The 24,228-nt window shown below is 39.2% G+C and overlaps 1 protein-coding gene across 5 annotated transcripts in view; it reads right to left on the bottom strand.

Annotated features, from left to right (window-relative positions):
- Col24a1 (collagen type XXIV alpha 1 chain) overlaps nt 1-24,228 on the bottom strand; it is a 264,470-nt gene that overhangs the window by 64,317 nt on the left and 175,925 nt on the right. For all 5 annotated transcript variants that reach the window (XM_031375746.1, XM_031375747.1, XM_031375745.1 and 2 more), the window contains 8 exons: nt 13,925-13,978; nt 11,854-11,961; nt 6,486-6,539; nt 5,974-6,027; nt 5,255-5,311; nt 3,025-3,078; nt 1,447-1,500; nt 1,284-1,337 (listed from right to left, as the gene is read on the bottom strand). In XM_031375746.1, coding sequence (XP_031231606.1) covers nt 1,284-1,337; nt 1,447-1,500; nt 3,025-3,078; nt 5,255-5,311; nt 5,974-6,027; nt 6,486-6,539; nt 11,854-11,961; nt 13,925-13,978 — 489 coding nt within the window. The remainder of the gene's footprint in view (nt 1-1,283; nt 1,338-1,446; nt 1,501-3,024; nt 3,079-5,254; nt 5,312-5,973; nt 6,028-6,485; nt 6,540-11,853; nt 11,962-13,924; nt 13,979-24,228) is intronic.

Here is a 24,228-nt window from a genome sequence, read left to right as displayed (position 1 = left end):
TCACTGTATTGGGTCCAGCCTCATTTTATTACCTAACCATGCCAGTTGGGAACCTAAACCTGGGCAAGGACACTTTTATAAATGAGGAGACACAAACTCACCATTAGTTTTCTACCCATTCCTATAAAATTTAAAATTAAGCTACATTACATATTTTTAAATATTAATTTTAAGGGTTAGAGGTGTAGCTCAGTGGTCGAGGCCTTTTGTAGCGTGTCCAAGGATCAGGGTTCAATCCCTACTGCTGGAAAGAGGGTTCTTTAACTTTGAAGTCAGAGTGCTTCAAGAAACAGAACAGCCATGGCCTGGCAGTACCAATAAAAAGCCACCTGCTATATAGGTTTGAGGCCGGATCTGTTTGAAAGAAGTTGAAATTTAGTGAACCAACAGAGCTTCTGTTTGTTTGCTGATGAGCAATTGATTCGTTTTATGGAAAAAACCCTTTTATGCCAATTTTTGTGTCTATCATACACAAATGTATGATAATTAAATGGCTGTTTCTACCTTTATCCTATGAGATTGATTCTTTGCTCAGACACAGTTGGTGATCTTAACCACTGAACCATCTCTCCAGCCCCATCTATTCACTTCTTTATAGAACCGAAATTTAGCAGACTTGGCTTGGGAAGAACCCATGCCTTGTCCGTCCTTCATCTCTGATCCCTCGGGATGCAGGATCCTTTATTGCCCACCCCATGTGATGTCTGGTCACCATGGCCTGGCCACATCCGGACTCTCGCTTACTTAGAATGCCACCCTTGGGGAGTTTTCCATCCACTGCTCCTTCCCCTGCTCCTTCCCTATACATTTTCATCTGCTGGTCCTATATTCAGAGTCAAATTTCTGTCCAACTCTAAAACCTCACTGTGGGGATTACCATACCTACTATGACTGTTACCAACAGTCTTATTACCCTCCTTTAACAAGGGTTCAACAGTTTTCCTTGTTAATAAATCCTACAACTGGCTATATTTGACTGGTAGCTTTTTACTCTACAATGTTGATATTTCTGTTTGCAACCTCAATAACAGATCACCTCGGGAATATCCTCAGGCAATATTTTACAAGGCCAGGATAGATAAAGTGCAACGTGAAGTCTAGTTAAAAGATAGGAATCACTCAATCATGGTTTAGCGCGGAGTTTGGCAGTCCCTCCTTCCGAGGCTTTCAGTGTCCTCGTTCAGGAGAGCGATTGACTATTTGAATTATAAAAAGGAACTTCTTGTGTGCCCACTTTCTTAAGCCATCAACACATCTCACACCATCTAACAAGTGCCACTTACTTCAGATCCTCTCTCTCCTTTCAGTCCTTGTCCACCCTGGTCACCTGGTTCGCCCTGTAAGAGGAGCCAAGAGAGAAATCTCATGTAAAGCAGACAAGAAATGAACTATGTTAAACATGATTTTCTTTAAAAGTCGGAATTACAGAATACTTTCACAACATACTGGGGGTCCTTGTTGTCCAGTGGCACCTCTGAGTCCTGGCACACCCATATGTCCCTGGGAATAGAAAGTATTATATTAATTCAAGTAAGCTCAGTCATGTGGCCTAGAGTGTTATCACTTAAAATGGAAGCAGAATATTCTAGAACTTAATTTAAATACAGTCTTCTTTAAAACAGGATAGAACATATTAGTTGAGGGATGTTTTGCTGAATCTGATATATCTGTCTTACATTTAACTTTTGCTGTTCCACAAAGTAAAGTTGCCAGTGTTTACATATCATATTTTTTAAATGTGAATTCATGCAGAGGATTCAATGATGATTAAGAAGGTACCTGATCTTCAAAGCCTATAAAGGTGATATTATTTGGAAAGAGAGCCTTTGTAGGTGTTATTATGTTAAGGATCTCCAGGGTACCCGAGCAGCTGCAAAGCTATGCTGATGGCCACCCACACTCTGCTGCCTCCCTGGCTTGTCGTAGCAGGGAGACCTTTCCACAGTGACCACATAATCACCAGCTGCCTCTTTGGACTCTGTGAAGCTGTGGCACAGTTCTCACCAATGATAAGCCACTTCCTGGGAGTTCCACTCTATACTCTGCTATGTCTTGGTAAACACCGGCAACTTTATTTTGTGAAAACAGCGAAAGTGTGAGATGGTAAAGGGTTTTGTAAAGTCTGTGAGAGAGCATAAAGGGAAGTGGTGGATTCTGCGCATAAAGGGACGTGGTGGATTCTGCGCATAAAGGGACATGGTGGATTCTGCCTTACGGTATTAGTGGCTGAGTGAGCTGAATGGCCATGGGGTCGTGCAAGCCAAGTGGGGACAAGTTCAATCTCAGAGGAACCACTTTCCAGATGAAACAGTGAGGACTTCCTGTTAAAGGAAGGAGTGTGGGAAGCAGAGATTTGTGTGACAGAATTGGTAAGTGGATTTGAAAGAGCTACGGCTGCGAGTCTAGTTAGAGAGCCACTGAAATAACCCAGACAAAAGGCATCTTGAGAAGATCAGTTTAATAATGACAATCATCTGTCTAGCTGCTTACCCAATCAGCTTGGCTAATCTAAGTCTGTCTTTCAGAAGTGACCACAGAGCATTGACCCCGAGGCAGAGATGTGCTGGGTGAAGTAATCTATCGGGTCATTATTACAAGTATATTATACACAGGGCTTAGAACTAAACATTATACAAGACAGATCTAAGGCACTACGTAATTAAAAAAACAATTAGCAGAAATAGAGTTACAAAAGACAGTGAAATGTGTTGAGCAACGTGCAAGCAATATTATAGGGCTTAAGGGAGAGTCCAGGGATAAAGCTAGAGACAAATTATAAGTGTCAGATAGGATTTCTGTATGTGACGGTGATGTGAAGCTGGGAGGAGGCAGAGGGTCTTGTGAGTGAGACATAAGACTGAAGTGACAGGGAAAATGACATTGTAAACCAGAGTCAAGAGCTGCAAGGCAAGAGCTTAAGACACCATCAACAGGAATGTGAGTTCAAAGTAAGTTTGAGTAAGTTCTATATGGGACAAACATTTCAGGTTGATTAAGTTGTATTTTGTAGCTTGCAAGGATTACCTTATAGCCTTCTTCGCCATGTTCTCCCCTCTCTCCTTGTTCCCCCATTGGCCCCTAAAGGGATCACACACAAAGACAACCAGTCTCATGGCTGCAATTCCTTAGTACAGATGCTGTAATTAGGGTGGTTTATTCTTTTGCCAGAAATATAAAGATCAACGTATAATAGCTTCTTTAAGCCTGCTACACGTAACTGAAAAATAGTTGACTTTTGAGGGATGTTAAAAGTGCTACACAATTAAAAACTTGATCTACAACTTAATGATTTATATAGTTGCTGTATGATTTCAAATTTTTATCCAGATATCAGAACTAATATAATAAATTAAAACACATATATAATCAGTATGAGGTTTACTGTTAAAATGGAACTACATGAATATAATCTCATAATGATTCTGCTATGAAAAATATTGAAGAAATAATACCTAGTAAAACCTTGAATTTTATGAGTATAATACTATACTTGTAGTTTTCTTAATGTCAAATGAATTGAAATTTATGCAAGAATTAATTCTATTTATTTTACAGGCTTCTTCAAATAACATAAAAAAGTAAGATTTACTTTTAAAATATTTCTCATCTAAATTATTTGATATGATAAACTCTTCAAATTATAATCTTTAAAGCATACATAGAGTATTAGTTTTCACACTGGAGAATTTATTATAGACTACTGATAGATAAAACTTACCGTACTCCTAAATGAATGCTTAGTAGGCATAATGCAAAGACAGAAACTCTGATCCTTATTCTGTGTGTCCAGTTTAAATCTCACCCCTATCTCATGTCTATTGGGAAATTCCACTGTAAATATATTTTTAGTCCCCAAATATTTATTACATTTCAGTGCACAGAATTTAATTGACATTCTAGAACCTGGGAAATCAAATACTATTATTCTCTCCTTGGTAATTTTTTTCTGTTTGTTGGATAATTTTTATATTCATATATTTCCCTCAAAGTCAATGATTCTCAACTTTCCTAATGCTACTACCCTTTAGTACAGTTCCTCATGTTGTGATTACTCCCAACCATAAAACTATTTTTTTTGCTACTTTACAACTGTAATTTTGCTGCTTTATGAATTGTAATGTAAATACCTGATATATAGGACATCTGATATACAACCCTTGTGAAAAGGTCATTTGACCACCAAAGAAGACAGACTAGAATATATTTCATAAAGACACTTAAACACTCATACAGAGAGGTTGCCTTTATATGGAGTGTCTTGATTTAACTTGAAACATTCTAGAATTTTTTATATTCTTTTCTACAATAAAATATCAATGGCAACAGTAGCCAGAGAGCCAGATCAAAATACTGGGACTATATATTGTGTTGTCATGCCTCTGGCATCCTTATTTTGAATGATACTACATGAAAAAATGGAAAATACAATATGCTTATTTCTGTGACCTAAGCGTTATTCACCCACTTAAATTTATATATGTCTTTCACATCTTGTTTTAGCCTTAAACATGGTACAATTGGTTATTCAGATATCAAAACTACACTAGTGGCTATGTCTCAAAAACAATGGTGGCAGTTTGTCTTTAAAATGTTGGATTTGAAGGTTAACAGGGCCACAGTCTTGAAAAGCAATTGAGTATAGTGACTGGTTATAAAAGCCGGTAAACCGCCGGGGCAGTGGTGGCGCACGCCTTTAATCTCAGCACTTGGGAGGCAGAGGCAGGCGGATTTCTGAGTTTGAGGCCAGCCTGGTCTACAGAGTGAGTTCCAGGACATCCAGGGCTACACAGAGAAACCCTGTCTCGAAAATACAAAAAAAAGCCGGCGAACCATTTGGCAACTGTCAGTAAATTCTGATAAACATGTGTAGATTAGCTTTTTATAAAAATACTTCAGGAAGAAATCTGATCTGATCTTTATAATTAAAGAAATATTTGCCCTAAAAATCTAAATTATTAGTGTATTAGTTTTGGACAATGTGTAGATCTCTGTCCTGCATTCAATATTGAAAGTTGATTCCTAATTTATTTTCATAAATATATATCTTGGCTAAGGAGCTTGACTCCTATATTATTTCATATCTGAGATTTTTATTTATGTAGATAGTATATAGATAAATATTGATTTACTATAAAGCTATATAACCATTAGTTATAAGACTAACCAAATAGAACTCTGAAAAGACATGACCAACATCAAAAGCCTCTGACTGAGTTTCATCTTAGGAACCAAAATAAGTTTAGAAAAGACATACTGGTTCACCTGGAGGCCCAGGAGGTCCCAGGACTGTGCCGCCTTCTCCTGGGTAGCCCTAGAAGAAATGTGGAAAGTTATTGGCACGGCTAAATTAAGAAAGTACATTTAAAATACTCGGTTACTTCCTAGTGTGTTTTTGGCTGTATTTAAGTGAAAAATTTGTAGCTAAGAATTAAGTGTATCATACTTTATATATAGTTCTATTATGTATAACTTTTTTGGATGTGTTAATCTGTTTTAATTACATAGAATTAATCTTATAAGTTTTCTCAATATGTATATTTTCAATTAAATTACAAATCAAGTCATGCTGTAGTTATTACTGACTCATTACAAAATTAAATCTAAGTTAATATTTGAGGCTCATGGCAATTTTATCCAGCACATCACTTCCCTTCCTCTTTCAATACATAATTTTGCTTCTATGAAACTGTGCATCACAAAATACCTTTCCATATACTGTTTCACCTTAATCTTCAATTAACCCATGGAAGATAGTTAATATGTTTTAATACATTTGAGTTTTAGTTCATTGGTATTTATATCCTCCTAGAATTAGCAAGTTTTCCAACTTGAAAAGTGGCTCTTCTATCTCTTGCAATATTTTCATGCATTCATTTAAAAAGAAATCATAGCTTTAAAACATAATTTGGGAAGTAAAAGGACAACACACACACATGCACACAAACATGCACATGTGCACCCCCCAACACACACCTTTTCTCCTTTAGGTCCTGGTAATCCAGAGGGTCCTGGTTGACCTTGATGTCCCTATAAGAATAGCAACAGGTAAAGAGATAGTCCCCAGTCCAAACAGACGTGTGCTATGTGTTGCTACCAACTCCATGCTGTTATCATTGCAGCTTTCTGAGAAGAGGTGCAAGATGCACTTTACAGAAGGCTGAAAACCAAACTATTACAATGCTTTATCAAGGAAAAGAAACATTTTTAAATAACAGTGTTTATTTTACTTAATTTTCTTAAGTTTATTAGAACTTTATTTTTGGTGGATATATATGAAGCTCCACAATAGCCTTTATAATTATACAGACATTTATTGAGACTTTGGGTCTAATTTCATCACATAATTTTTCATTCATATGTTCTTTATAATAAAATTTTAACAAAGGAAAAGTGAATCTTAATTTGCATATTTGGAATATAATATGAACTAAAAATGCCTTCTTGTATGTGAATAAACATATTTATTTAAAATTAGAAATGTTTACTCTGTATCCTGGGATTCCTGGTTCGCCTTCAGGTCCCATCAATCCTAAAGGACCCTAAAAATCAAAATAAATATGAGAGAGAAAACAGACAATTGTGTGAATCATTAAAGAGCTATGCCTATTATTGAAACCTTTACCTTTAGATTTTCATGGTTTGAAATTCTACCCAGTAAATCAGGAAAACAGAAAAATGACACCCCCAATTTTTGTCTGTGTTTCTTTAGGACCACAGAAATCCCACAAACCATGTTTCTAGTTCATTTCTGGTATATCCATACTCAAAACAAAACAAAACAAAACATCAACAAACCCAAAACCACATTCACTTATTGGAATATTGCTGTCCCCCAAATGGCTCTTGGAAATGCAGGTTTTGTCTGACAATGTCTGTGGTCACTGAATATCAGAAAGTAGAACCTGATAGTGTTTGATAGTGTGACTTCAGGATTCAGAATAGCTCTGTCCTCCGGGGACTCCAGATGCTTTCTGGAGTATGGCTCTAATCCAGGCCAAAGCTGATGGAATAGAGATACTGGAAATGCATGTGTCATGATCATAATAACATTATTGTTATCAGTATTTTGCAGGTGGCAGAGCCATATAAATTAGAGATGGATCAGCAAACACTCTTACTGTATCAAAGATATCACTCAGACAGCTGAAAAATGGCTAACGTAATGATGATAAAAAAGCCTTATTTTTCATATTACCAAAGAGTTTGCACAGTGATTTCTCCCATTTGGGTCTCAAGACAAAGAGGAGGTAAGGAAATAAATTCACAGAATAGATGTGTGATTTGCTATGTATTATACTAAGCAGGTGTGAGATCTGTGTATAGAGCTACATCTGCTCAAGCTGTTTCAATATATCTCATATAGAATGCACACTTTGCTATATTTCTGAAAAAGTTCATGCTACAGCTATTAACCATAAATTGGAAATTTAGAAAGATTTGGATAGGAACATGTTTCAGTTTAAGAAGCATGAAAAGCCAATTTAAATAAGAATTCAGACATGATGTATTACAGGGCTTTTTATACATAATTTCTGGACCAAAGTTTTGTGACTTGAGCCAAAAATTACGTCTGAACATATGCAAAGAAAAAAATAATTTCTGATGTGCAAACAGTTTCAAACTCTAAGATACAGAGATTGAAAGAGCAGGGCGGGGCCAGCTTGACTAATCTGGGAAAGGAGTCAGAAGCCTTTCCTATTTCCTTGCTTGTTCTGGTACTGAACGGGAGCAGCCTTTCCTCACAGGTTAAACGAGGTAGCCTTGTAAGTGTGTCCAGAAAGGCAGGCAGGACACAAGGCTGCTGCTGGATCCAAGACGGATACCTGGGAGCTGCCGCTAGGAGACAGATACACAATGTGTGAAGGGTAATGAAATTAGGGACCACAAACCTCAATGTATCTGTTAGACATGGGGTGACAAAATGCTGAGCGCAGGGAGAGAAGAAGATGTCTCAGCGTCTTTTAGAAGTTAGTGGGGAAATAAGAAGAGAGCGCCTAGGATTTGGGAATGTAATTTAATAGGGATATGTGGAATTCTGTGCTCACACACCTATAGAAAACACACGACTTTACAAATGTTCAGCGCATAACGGCTTCAAACAACATTTTAACAAAGTTTTTCAAAACAGGAATCACAGACTATACTCTTGGAAAAGGAAGAGACACAAGAAAGGAGCAAAAGACAAAAAAGGAACCTACTGAAATTTTAAATTCTTTAGAATAACTCTTCCTGAGAAGAAAACAAAATCTGTAATTACAACCTGTTTACAAGTGAATGCTGGGAAAATATCAATATAAAAAATAAAGAGAAATATACCCAGTACCAGTCAGAAAGAGGTAGCTTAAAACATATTTACTAAATAAAGAAAAGAGGGACCTCCCTGTGGTCATCAAACGTTTGTAGAAGGTTCTAACTTTTTTTCTGGGATTTCAGCTATTTTATTATTATTGGGTTCAGTTTGAGGGGCTCCAGGGCTCCGGACGTGCCCAAGAAGCTTGTTCTCCAGTACTTTGTGTGTGTTTCTTGCTGCGGTTTGCACATCTTTTGGGACAGATGGGTCTCTCGGTTACATTTTTTTTTCACTCTGTCTTTTGTGTGTTTCTTTAACTTTATGTGAGCTTTCTTACATGATACCAACTTATGCTTGGAGGGAGATGTTACAAGATATTTGATCACGTTGTGAACCCTGAGACTGTGAACTGGCAACCCCTTTTCTTGTGGTGTGGCTTATCCATTAGCACACAACTTTAATCCAGAGAACTTTCTGTATACAAGAGCTAAATGAAGTCAACAATAGGTCAAGAGGCAAAGTAAGGTGCCATTTTGGCAGAGAGTGAACATAAGAAAACCCAGGGGAAAGAAAGGAGGGTCTTTGAGTTGAAGGGTGTTTAAGACAGTATGGGGAAGGAGCTTTCCTTCTGGGACATCAGTGGAGTAGGAAGGTCAGCTGGGTGCTCTCTCTGCCTCCCTAAACTAGCAGGCTTTCACCACAGCATCTGGCTTCTCAGTCTTCATCTGGTGAATCAAACATTTGGGGTTTTGTTTTAAAAACAACAGGAAAAAGCAGGCAACTTTCATAGATACAATGATCTGACAATGAGCTGTCATTAAAATTTAGTAAAAAAAAAAAAAAAAATCATGCGAGCATTCCAGCTTCCCTCCAGAAAGGCAAAGAACTAGAAGAGGTGGGACACTGTTAGTGTAAATGTGGCATGGTGATTTTACAAACCAAATGTGTTAACAAGAAGCAAAGGGAGGAGAAATGGGCACAGTAACACAGAGTAAATCGAGGAAAAGCATGAGAGAGAAACAAATGGTGTGGGAGAGAGAACTTGGTGTCTACATGTAGAAGAATGGAAATAAATTCCACATCTTTCCGCTGTTCACAAATTAACTCAAAATGGATCATAGACTGGAATGTGTCATAACTGAAACTCTGACCCAAGCAAATTAGAATTTAGTAAAACGTTAGATCTTCTAGTTGAAACTGCCAAAGAAAGAAGGATTTTTCTCCAAAAGAAGAAAGTGTATTTTGAAATTAATATTTGACCCTGAGATCTCAGGAGTGTTCTCACCAGGGACAGGTCACGTGACCCCCGGTCCTTGCCACTCTCTTAGTTCCAGACAATGGAATAAGTCAGATGAGTGAACAGTGGAGGCGGCATCTCTCTTCATCTGAAGTTTATTAATTGGCTGTGTGTTCAAAATATGGAAATAGGATTCCTACACAGCACTAATGAACTAATACGCTGGAAAAGGGCTTATATTAATCTGAATAAAATTTACTGAAAGCCAGAATACACTTCATACAAAAGAGGTTAGAACAGAGAAAAGATGGACTAGCCCTAATCAGAGTTATGTAAGCTATGAGTAAGTTGAAAGATGCCTTGTACTTCTTTGCAGAAAGGTCAGATACTAGTAGAAACGGAAGGACTGATTCTAAAGTTCACACATAAGATAAGCACAAAAGCCAGGCTTCTCTGAGAAGGGAGCCTGGCAGTCTCTGCTCTACGAGGACGAGACAGCATGGTAGACAGACCGGAACTGTTGAGCAGAAACAGCCTGGCTGAAGAAACCACTGAATAGAAGGCAGCTTTACACGAAAGTGAAGAAAAGACACTGAGTGTTCAGTAACAGGATGAAGAAAACATCCAGTGGGGGGAAGACAAACATCTCTCTCCCATAGCTACGAAAAAAAATCTCTGCATGGCTTAAAGAATTAAAAACAAGGTTATAAATGTGTTAGGATGAGAATATGGAAGGACATTTTACATACTTTAGGTGTGAATAGAATTTCTAATGAATAAATAAAATCTAGAAAATGTAAAGGAAAATATCAAAAACTTTGACTATTAAAATTAAAATGTTCCCCTTAGCAAAAGACACAAAATTAATGCATGATTGACAGAAAAGTAGCCATTTGTATTTTATTCTGTAACATGTTTGACAAATTATATCAACACTTCATACTTATGAGTAATGGTTGCAAATCAACAAGAAAAAATAGCCACCAAATGGAAACATGTAGTATGTATGTGTGTAGATATGTACACACACACACACACACACACACACATATTGACAAGAAACTTTCAGAAGAAATATATATTAATAGTTATAACAAGGTAAATTTAAATATGGTGGCAAAATTATATATATATTCTCATTTATGAGATTATCAAATACTAAATGAATTAATATGAAATGTGAACAGTGGGATTGTAGCTTCAGAAAATGAACCAAGAATGCTGTGTGACTTGTGCATCTATAGCCACATATAGCAATCGTAATCAAGGAAAAGGAACTCATAAATTTGAGAGGGAAGAAGGAGGGGACATGAGGGAGGCTCGAGCGAGGGGACACAGGAAGGAAAGAGAAGAGAGGAGAGGAAGTGGAGTAATTACATTTTAATTAAAAATATGTATTTAAAAGTTTTTAAAGGTGAATACTTTCACAGAAAAACTTCCAAAGTAGAAGCTTACATTAAGGGAAATATTTAGGGCTGCATTAATTCTGATGTTTAGTAAATATTAACCACATTGTTTAATGTTTTTTAAAAACATAGGCAAAAACAGAGAAATATTAACATAAAATGATGACTGGCCTGGGTGTTAAGGTGTCAGTAAATATTGGCAAATTTCCTTGAGAAAGCAAAAGGGCCTGGGCTCTCCATTGGCTATTTAAAAGGAGATGAGATCAATGCACCTGCCTGTTATAAATACATTCAGGAGTAGATTATCTTTCAAATATCTTCCTTTCACGCTATGATTTTCTGAATGGTCCATCACAAACCAGCAATACAAATTTGCCATCACAGGCTTGGAAGCATCGTGCATCGAGCCCAGGCTTGGAAGCATCGTGGGTCGAGCCCTCTATGCCAGGCAAAAGGTGAGCTATAAATAGATGCGGGGGAGATTTGCCCCAGCTGTTTAGAAAGATAACCTTGCATCCAAGCAGGACAGGTCCAAGAGTTGGATGGAAACACATTTCAAGTTCACTTCATTTTCAAAGCAATTTGCCAACACAACCGCTTCAGACAGATAGTAAATCCTGATTTTAGGTGCTCAGTGTATAAACTTTCCTACTTAACTTTGGAGTTAAAATCAGATTTTTAAAACTTCATTTCATACTTTATTTCCATTTTCAATTTTCTCTTTCCTTCTTCACGTCTAAAACCCACTAAGCCGTTTAAGACTGTGGAATGCTTGCAATGCCCGCCATCCCGCAGAGATGGATCGTGTTCAGTGGAACGTTTGTGTCCTCTGTAAAGTCAATCAAGATGACTCTCTGAGAGCATGCACGGTTCTTTCCTATTCCCCGTGAGTCAGCGCGGAGAAGAAGTCAAATACTCACCAGAGCCCCTCGAGTTCCTCTGGCACCCTTAGGGCCACTTTCACCGACGAGTCCAGGGGAGCCTCTGCTTCCAGCTTCTCCCATGGGTCCTACTAGTCCTTTATCGCCCTGTGGATGACATTAGCATGGCTAAAATTAAATATATTAACTCACGCAACTGTACCATGTGCTCGAATGACTCCGAGGACCTGTGGCAAGCAGAATTCTATGGATGAGTCTTACCCCTACTGCCCGTCTTGTTTTGTGAGGCTGGGTCTCACTGTGTACCTCTGAGGGGCCTGGACCTTATTATGCAGACCAGGTTGGCCTTGACTTGTGGGTGATCCTCCTGCTTCCGCTGCCTGACTGCTGGGATTACAGATATATCCTATGTAACCAGATTTCAAACATACTTTGCTACATACACTTTTTTCTCTTTTGCATGTGTGCGTTGTAACAGTGAGAAAACAGGCCTCAGGAGATGCCCATTTCTACTTCGGCCTTCCAGAGATCTGGACTTTGCAGACGTCGCTCACCGGATCAGAGAAAGATCCCGTATTATTTCTTGCCCCACTTCATATGCTTTAGAAAGCTGCGTGGCTTCTCTCTGGTATCACAGGCCAGGCCCTTCTCTGGCGCCACAACACAGGTGCTCACAGTACCTTCCTTTTCTCAAAACAATGACCAGCCCGCTTTATTATCGATGCTCACGGAGGGAAAAACACAGCCAACCTACACTCAGTCAGTCGGGATACTTGAGGCATTCCTGACCACTCATGGGCTTTATTTCACTTTCCTAGGGGAGTATGGATTATTGTCGAGAGCCGCACTGTCTCTAATGCTGATTTTACTACGGATTTCTGGTGCTTCCCTGGTGTGTGTGTGTGTGTGTGTGTGTGTGTGTGTGTGCGCGCGCGCACGCATGTGTGTTTCTCTTTCTGTGTCTCTGTGTGCCTCTCTGTGTATTTATCTCTCTCTCTGTGTGTATGTTTATGTGAATCTCTCTCTCTCTCTCTCTCTCTCTGTGTGTGTGTGTGTGTGTGTGTGTGTGTATGTGCGTGCCTGCATGCGCGCATGCGCACACATGTGTGTTTCTCTTTCTGTGTCTCTGTGTGCCTCTCTGTGTATTTATCTCTCTCTGTGTGTGTATGTTTATGTGAATCTCTCTCTCTCTCTCTCTCTCTCTCTCTCTCTCTCTCTCTCTCTCTCTCTCTCTCTCTGTGTGTGTGTGTGTGTATGTGTGTGCACGCGCGTGCGTGTGTGTATTGCTTTAGACCAAATCCTGCCTGGCAATTACAAGACTCCCCAAACCCACATTGATGATAGCTGCATAATCATGCCTCGTGAAAGAGACTTCACAATGGGTGAATTTCCACAGTTAGAAATGGTAGTTAAAGCTTTTCTTGGCTTTCTATTGGCTAAGACTGAGACCAATGGCTCGGGTACAGAACTGGACTTTTGAGGAAACACACACATATAACTTAAAGTTAACCCTGTGGATGTGTACTCGACTGTCACAGTTTGTTAGAAAAATGTTACTACGCTTCACCAATACTGAGACAAATTATTGATAAATACAAAGAAGCATTTTGATAGTAATATATTAGGATCATACAAATACATCAAAGATTTTGTCTGTTTGGAAAAAACAAAATAATAAGTAAAAAATGTTCTTGATTTCTGGGTTTTGTTACATGAGAAAAGTAAGAAAAAACAAACTTTTCAATTAAGAAACCACTTCTGATTAGCCTAGAAAGGAGAGTAATTCCAATATTCTCCCCAGATACTTACTAAAATTGTTCTCAAATGTCCCTAATTAAATGATATTTTGTTTTTATATCTTTCCTTGTCCATGGCTTTTGGTAAATAAGAGACAAAGACTGACTTTCCAAACTATAAAGAGGAAAGTCTGCCCTCAAACAATGACAGCAACATGCACCCCTAATGGGTTAACCAAGTCTGCGCTAACGATACATTCATAAATCTTTACACCTTATGTGTGATGCAAATACAACCATCACAGCGCTCTGAAGATCTCTGGGCATGAGAAGGAGAAAGCGCACATGAAAAGACGTTATAAAAAAAAAATTACCTTTTTCCCTGGTCGACCTCTTTGTCCTGGGGTTCCCACAATTCCTTCAGGTCCCTGATCATTTGATATAAAAAAGAAGTAAATGATTAAAGAAAAAAGCCTATGGGTTTGACTACTTCTATCAGATAATCATTAAAACAAACACTAAATATCAACAAAGGTTATTTTTCAATGCTATTATGTATATAGTTATTTCTCACATGGGCACAGTGATTAAAAGGCAGAGTTGTTACCAAGCTATAGCCTTCATGTGCGCATGAGGTCAATATAAACGTTAAGCTGTTCTTTAGGAAGGAAGTCTCTTGGAACACACCCACTTTAATTAATGAGAATGTGATGAAGTTGCACTCCAATGTATTCTAGTGAGCTGCGTTTAGCTCAGCATTTTGTTGAAAGAACAATGTTTAAAAATATATGTCCATGGCTAAGGCAAGTCTCAAAACACTGCTGAAGTGGACAATAAGAAATAGACAAAACAAAAAACAAACAAAAAAAAAAGGCAAGGAGAAAGGGGACAGTCACAGTAAACTAAAATAATATTTTAATTTCAACTGGTAGTTTGTTTACTTTGCAAAATTGAGTTTTTAAAGCAAGAGTAGGGTGCTATATGGAGTTTATATCAACAATGAGCAAGTGTAATCAATAGTGGGCTGGGCCGCCAGTCCTAAAATAAGTAATAATTACAGCTTTCTTTTCATTAGTTGGAAGTGGAAATGGAAATTTCAAATTTGTGTCCCCGAAGCTTGGCAAGCTTCTGCAGACAAGAAATAAATGGTGGTTTACCACGGTGCTATGCAGGCTCTTGATAAATATTTGTTGAATGAATAAACAGATCCCTGAGGAAGTGACTCACACCCCACACTTCCCGGCAAACACTATTCTAGTCTCAGTCTTTGAGCCCGAGGTAGCTGTGTCCCTATTGCCATTATTGCTGCAGCAGAGCTGCATCCAGAGGTAGGCATGCTAGCTGCACCACGTGGAGGACTTCTCCTTGCAGACAAACAACTTTTCCAGAACAAGTTGATTAACTTGCACAGAGTTTTAACTGTCGGACTTTTCTTGTCTGGACACTTAATCACCGCATAGAGACTGACAAATTGTTCAATTTAATAAATGACTGGGGTGAGAGAGTTGACTCAGCCATTGAGAATGTCTCTTGAAGAAGACCGAAGGTGGCACACACAATTACCTGACTCCAGTTCCAGCCAGATGCAAGCCCTCTGTCCTCTATGGGCATCCACATGCATATTCCCATGTAAACTCACACATTCCCACATACTCACATATACCTTAAAAAAATACATATATATGTATATATATATATATATATATATATTATTTTATTTGAGGAGTAAACGGAGGCCTTCTTTATATATAGAAGGCCTCCGTTTACTCCTCAAATAAAAGGAAAACCTAATAAAAATCCTTGGAAGAGTTACTGAGAACTGGTGAGATTACAGTGCATATAAAAACTTGAATAATATTGGCTTAGAATGAAGGGCTCAATAAAGTTAGTTTTCACTAACTTCTGCCCCTTAAGTATATTTTTCAGCACCTAAACAGATATAAAGAAAACAAAACACAACGAAAACCCATGTGCTCACTCTCCCTGTATAGAGCAAGAGGTGAAGCACATTCCCCCCTTTCAGAGCAGGGAGGCATGCAATCGTTGTCAGGAATGCTCTGCTATTCCCATCTATTTCTTCATGCTCTTAGGGCTCTGGCTCCTCACACGATGTGCCACTGTTCTGAAACTTTAAACTTCGGGCAGTGTTGTACCCTCAGACTTCTAACACTTCAGGCATCCAGACTCTTCTTGCTTTTGCCATTATCCACCATGCCTTTAACCTTTTCACCTTTTTGATCCCTTTGTAACTGCCATAGGATTCCATATTATGGCCAAGCCACAGTTTAACTGTGTTTTCTAGTGGCTGGCCTTCCTTCTCCTTCATTGCAATAAGTAAATCTGGGTATGACCATGACAAGAGTTTTTAAGTTTTTTCTCCTTGAGTTGAATTGCTAGTTTATATTTATAAGCACACAGTATGTGTGAGTGTGTGTGTGTGTGTGTGTGCATGTCTGTGATTTTTTTTGTACATGACAATCAATTTTTACACTACAATTTACTGTACAGTGATCTTCTCCTTGTTAACACATAATGCACAATCAAATGATCAAACATCATTTCAAAACTGGCTCAGACTGACTCTAGGGCACTCATTTTTTATTTTTATTTATTTTTATTTTTATTATTATTTTTTTGAGACAGGGTTTCTCTGTGTAGCCCTGGCTGTCCTGGAACTCACTCTGTAGACCAGTCTGCCTTTGAACTCAGAAATCTGCCTGCCTCTGCCTCCCAAGTGCTGTGCCATCACTGCCCGGCCTAGGGTATCTTTTTATTGTCATCCATGAGCCATGTGAAATTAACCATAACATGGTAACCTTAATAATGCTCTGATAGCATGTAGGTCAAATCATTCCATCTGCCTCCCTCCCCAGGCATCTCCAATCTGTTCTCTAAAACTGTCTTAATACGGATTTTCAATCTTCAGTACAAATTCTGAGTTAATTTTTATCAGTCAAGTCCCATAAAAAATTCTGTAGGTATTTTTCACTGGGATTAAATTAAATGTAAACTGACTTAGAAATGTTTTCACAATGATAAGTCTTCCTGGTCATGAATGTTATGTCTCTGTCCATATATTTAGGTTTCTTAGGATTTATTAAGGTTATATTATTTTCAAATTGTAAATATTTACAAAATTTTACAAATACTCTTCTAAGATGTAATCCAAGGAACTTACTCTTGTTGCTGATTATAATAAAATTCTTGGGTGTTGTTAAAGAAACAAAGAAGCCATTCTTGTGTATTAATATTTCATTTGACATCATGATGAACTCTTACTAATTATAATTTATAGAAATGTTTACCTCATTATACAAGCATTTCTATTTATTATATATAAGTATTATTATTAATATTAAGAAGAAAGGAGAAATGTCAACCTTAGCTAATTTTTAGGCATTTCTCCACTAAGTATAATAGTGAAAGTGTTAATATAAAGTTTTTTTTTTTTTTTTTGGTATTTTCGAGACAGGGTTTCTCTGTATAGCCCTGGCTGTCCTGAAACTCACTCTGTAGACCAGGCTGGCCTTGAACTCAGAAATCCACCTGCCTCTGCCTCCCAAGTGCTGGGATTAAAGGCATGCGCCACCACTGCCCGGCTAATAAAAAGTTTTAACAAATGTTTTTTCTTCATCTATTGGAGTGACTGTATTCCTGTGTTAAAATTTGTAAAATATGTGGCTCACTTTTATAATATTTTAAAATTTTAAACTTTTGGTTTAACAAAATACAGTTTTGGTATGAGGAAATTCACAAAACTTTTAGGTGTTATCAATAATTTTTGGTGAAATAAACTCAATATCTGTGTGCTCACTGATATGTGTCACCCACCTGTCAACAGCCAATTCATCTTAGGCATCACTTGTTTACGGAAGTACTTGCAATTTGTGGGTCTGAAACGCATGATTAAAATGAAAGTGTTGACGTGGATAACAGTCTCTATGACTGAGGTATTTCTTTGAAGATAGATTGCACCTTCATCTCTGCTTTCAAACCTTTCTCTCCCCATTTTCAAGTTATTAGTCTTGTCTCACAGCTCATTAAGATACTGTAGCAATCAAATTAGGAGTTGAAGTTCTCTTCCCAAACCTTCTTATACCTGTGGCTCACTCACACATACCTGCTTCCTTCTCTGTCAGAGAAATAAAGGTCCATTCCCTGGGCAAAGCCCGTGCCCCGCTTACGTTCTTGATCCCAGGTCCACTCACTCTTCTGAAAGAGTCTAGTCTGAGTGTACCATCAACATTTCTCCTGAATGCACCATTCCTATCTCCATCCATACAGCCCTAAGACTCTGTGAGAGATTCCTCAAGCTTATGTGTCGCTCCCTTTTCCCTTCCTCCATTTCCTTTCTTTTTCCCCCTTCCTTCCTCCCTCCCTCTCTCTTTTCCTCCCTCCCTCCCTCCTTCCCTTCCTTCCTTCCTTCCTTCCTTCTCCCCTTCCTTCCCTTTCCTTCTTCCTTCCCTTTTCATTCCTCTATCCCTTAGTTCCTCCCTCCCTCCATCCCTTTGTCCCTCCCTCCAGCCCTCTGTCCCTCCCTCCCTCCAGCCCTCTGTCTCTCCCTCCCCCTGTCTCTCCTGTTATCAGACATTCATTACTTCTGAAGTTTTCCAGAGCCATTTTTTTTTTCTGGTTTCCTCTCTTTCTAGCAAAGCGTTTTGAAAGTTGAGCCTAGTCTTCTCACCACTGACCGTAGCTCTCATCTATTCAGTTGGGCTTTTGATTCTACCACTAAAACCAACCTCTGGAAAGCCAAATGCAATGCTTTCTAAATCCTTTCTTTTCATTGCAGCATGCATCCCTAGTTTCCACTTAGGTCTTAAGGTCCTCATTTATTCAGCTTTTTAATACTGGAGAGACTTCTCTTTTATCACCCCAGGTGATCTCATTGTGCCCCGTGTTGTTAAATACCACTGGAATTCTCCTATGTCTTATGGAATTCTCATAGTTATGGAATTAACTATGTCTGCCACAGTCCCTCTACCTCATGACATCTCTCCTTGAATTTATAACAAGCTTCTCAAATTTAATTCTCAAATTCCCTTCTCACCCCAAACCTGGTCTCTCCCTGTCCTCTAGTCTCCATTGTAATCAGGCAAAACTATTAAAAATTATTAAAATAAGAACAAACACGGTATGCACTCTCTGATAAGTGGTTATTAGCCCAGAAGTTTGGAATACAGGAAGAACAACCCACAAACCACAAGGAATTCAAGAAGAAGGAAGACCAAAAGGTGGACATTGCATTCTTTCTTAAAAGGGGGAACCAAATACCCATGAAAGAAGTTGCAGAGATTAACTATGGAGCAGAGACTGAAGGAAGGGCAAGCCAGCCTAAATATAGCTATCTCCTGAGAGGCTCTGACAGTACCTGACTAATACAGACGTAGAGGATCACAGCCATCCATTGAACTGAGTACAGGGTCCTCAGTGAAGGAGTTAGAGAAAGGACCAATGGAGCTGAGGGGTTTGCAGCCCCTTAGGATGAACAACAATATGAACTAACTAGTACCCTCAGAGCTCCCAGGGTCTCAACCACCATCCAAGGACTGCACATGGAGGGGTCTGATTGTTCTGGCAGCATGTATATAGTAGAGGATTGCAAATTCAATCATCAATAGGAGGAGAGGACCTCGGCCCTGTGAAGGTTCTGTGCCCCAGTGTAGGGGAATGCCAGGGCCAATAAGTGGGAGAGGGTGGGGTGGCAGGCATGGGGAGGGGGGAGGCAACAGGGATTTGTTTTTGTTGTTTTTGTTTGTTTCTTTGTTTTTTGGAGGGGAAACTGGGAAAGGAGAAATTTACATGTGAATAAAGAAAATATCTAATAAAAAATTATTAAAATAGCTTTCTCTTTTGCCTATTTTAATACCAGAACTTTGTCCCTCCCTTTTCAGTCTAAAGCCTAAGGAGGGAATGTCTTGAGAGGACTGTTCTATCTCCTTTTCTTCGTTTTCAACAATTTATAAGCTCAGTCTTTAAGGATTTTACCAGATGGGAGAGGCATGTGACTAGGACATAGAGGCACTGAGCAGAGCTTTAGGTCTTTCCAAAACTGAGGGGAGAGGCATGTGACTAGGACATAGAGGCAGTGAGCAGAGCTTTAGGTCTTTCCAAAACTGAGGAGAGAGAAGGGGTTGGGGATAATTAACTGACTCTTTCTCAATCTAAATGTAGGTGATGTTCATCAAGCTCCAGAAGTCCTTCTGCCTCCATCTCCCCTGCCCCCAACAGGGTTGGGTTACAGCGTTTTAAAAGGGCACTGGGGATCCAAACTCAGGTCCCTATGGTTTTGCAGCACGTGTTCTTACCTACAAGCCATTCCATGTGCATCTCCTTTCTACAGTTAATGTATGTTGAACAGTTTCAGAAGGCATCTTGATTTTGTGTAGTGAAAAGACAGGCCACGTTGAGATCCAGTCCTGAGTGTCTGAAGCTTTATGAGAGCAGTCACTTTGCTTTCAGAAGTGCTGTATCACATCCATTGTCTCTTTAACAAGTTTATTCATTGTATGGGATTTATGTACATATAGACTGTACAACACTCTTGTTGTAGTGGAGTCCATTATCTTTTTGTTACTGGCTGTGGTTCTTTTTTAAGTTTTACCCAAGAAGTCCCTGCCTATTTTAAGGCCACGAAGATTTACCCCCAGCCCCTACCACACTTTCTTCCAAGGCTTTTACAGTTGGAGCTTCAGAGCATCTGTGAGTTAGTCTGTAGAATGAACAGTGTCCAGCTTACCTTGTGCACACACGTAGGTCGATGCTCTAGCATACTTCTTTGAATGGATCACTATTTCCCTAATGGACTTGCCCAGTACATCACATGAATGCTCTTCCAAATGCGTATTGTTTATCTAAGTTTATCCTTTGATAACTCCTGGCATTAGACAATGTTAAACAAAGTGGAAATTATGAAGTGATTCTCATCCAAGACTATCTTCTTCTGCCTGAATCCTTCCAGTATCCCCCCCACTCTGTGAGTCAAATCTGCATTGCTTACTAAGCCTTTAAAAGTCCCCCACGATCTGTTTCCTACCTATTCCTTCACTTTTAAAGCACACAAGCAAACATACGAAGCAAACAAGCTGGCCTCTGACTATTCATGGTGCTGAGCTGCTTTCTGGGTCTGAAGGTGCCCAGCTGACTCACTTCCACACCACTGCCCCTGTGGCTCCATCAACCATAAAGGATCTCCTTCTAGTTCTTGGAATGGATATGAGCTCAGTTAACTGTTACTCAAAGAAGGTGTTAATGGCTCCAGTGTGATATGTCTTTTATCTGTAGTGATTAGTTTTCATGGTCAACTTTCCATAATTTAGAATCATCTGGTAAGTGAAAATCAGTTGAAGAATTGTCTAGCTCATGTTCGCTCATAGGCATATCTATATGGTATTATCTGGTTGGCTTTAATTGACATGATAAGGCCTAGCCCACTGTGGGTGGCACATCCCCTAGCCACATGGCCCTGAACTGTATAATAATGAAGAAAGCAAGCTGAGCACATCAATCAGTCAGTCAATCAATCAATCAATCAATCAAGACAGGATCTATGAGTTTAATCTCTGCTCTTAACTGCTGATGTGACCAAGTCCTTGATTTCCCTCATGATATAACCTGGAATCAGGAGCTCAAATAATCCCCGTTCTCACATAAGTTCCTTTGGGTAGTGTGTTCTATTATAGCAACAGACAAGGTTAGAACACCATCCTTAGCTATCGCTCCTGTCCTTAATCTGTTATTTTAATTCATGACACTAGTCATTCATATTTTTAAAATTCACATTTTTTTGTTATTAATTTACATACCCCATTGCATTTACTCTCATCTATTGTGTTCCTCAGTGGTGAGCCAGCCCTCCAGCCCCAATGAATGCTGTTTTAATGCCACAGTGCCTTCTCTTCCAAAGAAAACCTATACAGAAACCACAAGTTAAACAGACGTGTGCTTTCTGGCGGAAGTAGCAATATCAGGAACAGAGCCATGTTAAGTCAACCGCCATGTTGGGAACATTTGCAGGAGCCTCAGTCTGTCATTCTATGCAGTGGATATAGGAAGTGTAAGACCAGACACTGGCTTGCCCAGTGATGCAGCTCTTCAGTGGGGGACCAGAGGTTTGAAAACAGTGGCAGAGTAGAATTTCTGTGTCTATGCTGCTTACGATGGAACAACACCTTAGCAGGACAGTCACAGAATACACCCAGGTGATGAGACTTCGGTGTATTTGTATTCCCAAATGTTACCGGCCACAAAATTCTAATCAAAATATCCCCAGGGTTTCCAAGGAAACTCTCACTCTACCTTAAGCACATCAAAAAAAAAAAAAAAAAAAAAAAGCATATTTTTAGTAAGTCTGACTGGAGTCTAAAGGAATAAAGCAAAGTAATCTCATTTTAATACGCCCTACTTTGGAGTTCTCCACATGTGTTTAGAGATGAGATGCCATTGCGGTAGGTTCTTCAGATGTGGGTGACTGAGCATAAGTTAGACAGATGTTCTTTCCTAGCGGAGATATGCATTTGGGCAACTGAACATTTTAGAATGGAATTCATGCATAAAATATGCACATTTTCTCTTCTGTTTAGCAGAGCAACAGCTTGGATTTTGAATTTGTCAACTGATGTTTTCCTGTACACTCCCTCAACACCAATCTCATTCCCAGTGTTCCAGAGTGAAGGGCTTCTTTTTTGAAAACAAAACAAAACAAAACAAAAAAAGCCAGTCTTTTCTTTCACCCCTTTCCTTGTTTATTTTGTGAAAATTGAGGTAGCATCTTTGTGACACTGCCCAAAGAACAATTTTAAAAGCGCAAAATAAAACCAACATCAGGCTGCCTGATTAAGCAATAGTTCCTTGGATCATAAAATTCTTTTGAAAAAAAAATGCCACGGTATTTTTATTGAGTTTATAATCTGAAAGGCATTTAAAATTCCAAAGAGAACAACAGAAAAAGAATAAAGAAGAAACACACATGTGTTGTTGCTAAAAAAAAGAGAGAGAGAGGGAGAAAGAAAAAAGTAACCAAGATGTGTACTGGGCAGAATTTGTCCTGGGAGGCATTAGGAAGCAGATGGAGTCTGTGTTTATCATTGTCCATGCTTTGTTTGGAGCCTCTGCTCCATCTCCACTCTCCTCATCACTAGCTTCCTGAGGATGCTGTGCTGTGTGCACTGTGTGGACCCTTCTTTTCCTTGATTGTACATTAAAGCTAGATGTTTTAAAAGTCCTTGCTGAAGTATAAGTATGAGGTACACACACACGCACACGCACATATGTATATATATGTATATTCATACATATATATGATATATTCATGTACACACACAAACACACACTACACGAGTGTGTGTGCTCACATGCAGGAGATAAAACCACCTTTGCATGCTAGACATATGCTTTACTCCTAAGCCTCATGCCTGGCCCTGAAAAACAGCCATTTGTCAAGAATTATCTGGAATCACAATTTCTTGGCCCTGGCCACTTTGTTTCTTTTACAGGCAGAGACCTGATACTAATGGAAAAATAATTCCCTAAAAATAATAAAACCTATCAGGAACCCTAGGAAGGTAAAACTTAGAACCCAAAGTGATTATTTCAACAGGGTTTAGGGGGTCTGAGATCAGAGAAAAGAGGAATTGCTGCTGTCTGCTCTGGCATCTCCCACAGAATTTGAGTCTGAATTCTTTTTTCCTGGTGAAAGGAGGAATAATAACATATATAGATTCTTAGGAGGGTTCTATGAGAGGAGGCGAATAAGTTCACATTGCTTAATCTCAGGGAAGATCCTTAAGGCATTGTGGGGTGCTGAGTTGAGATGTCAGGGCAGAGGAAAAATAGGCAATTTACCATGATGGTAAAACTGGATGGATCAATCTTCACCTGCCAATGTTCAAACGCAATGATGTTTTTGCTTTATCCACATTTTTCTTTAATTAGTTAACGTGTGTGTGTAAGTGTCTGTCTGCAAACATGCATGCACATCAGGTGCATGCCTGGCACTTGCAGAGGTCAGAAGCGAACATGGAACTCCCTGGGCCTGGAGTTACAGAAGGCGGTTGTTAGCTGTCATGTGGGTGCTGGGAATCCTGCACAGGCTCTCTGCAAGAGCAGCTAGAGCTATAAACTGCTGAGCCATCTCTCCAGCCCCTTTATGCTCATTCTTTAGGTGCCAGTTGAAATATGCTGGCGCAGGTCCCCTTTTTTTGGGAGACTATATGCTATATTGTATTACAGTAATTATATTATAGCATCATTTCTCATTGTTGCGAAAGGAACCACAGTCACGGATACCTGTGAGTGGCAGGAGAGCCAGTTACAGCTTCATTTATGGTATTTGGTTTGATTTTCAAGGTAATGCTTTCACCTCAGTGAGGCAAACTCAGCTGAGCCGAGTAGGGCAGGAGCTACACCACTGATATGACATTATTGATTGGTACGTTGGATGCCAGTGAAGAGACACACAGTAAAAACACATAACAATCAATCACCAACCAACTTTATAAATCCCTGCTCTGTTCCCAGCCTGGCTGCCTGGGGGATTCTCCCAGGGCTGGTTCCTCAGCCTTTGCAGACCCCTCATGTGGAAATGCAGGAGCCCAGGAAAAATGAGGAGATGAAAGACAGAAGTGAGCTGCTCAAGAGTTGTCTTCCAGGAGAAGACTTCCACAGCTCAAAGTGAACG

The sequence above is a fragment of the Mastomys coucha genome, unplaced genomic scaffold (genome assembly GCF_008632895.1).
Source record: "Mastomys coucha isolate ucsf_1 unplaced genomic scaffold, UCSF_Mcou_1 pScaffold16, whole genome shotgun sequence".
In the NCBI taxonomy this organism is placed as follows: domain Eukaryota; kingdom Metazoa; phylum Chordata; class Mammalia; order Rodentia; family Muridae; genus Mastomys; species Mastomys coucha.
Note: the sequence above shows the minus strand (reverse complement) of the source record. Positions and strands in the feature narration are given on the sequence as shown.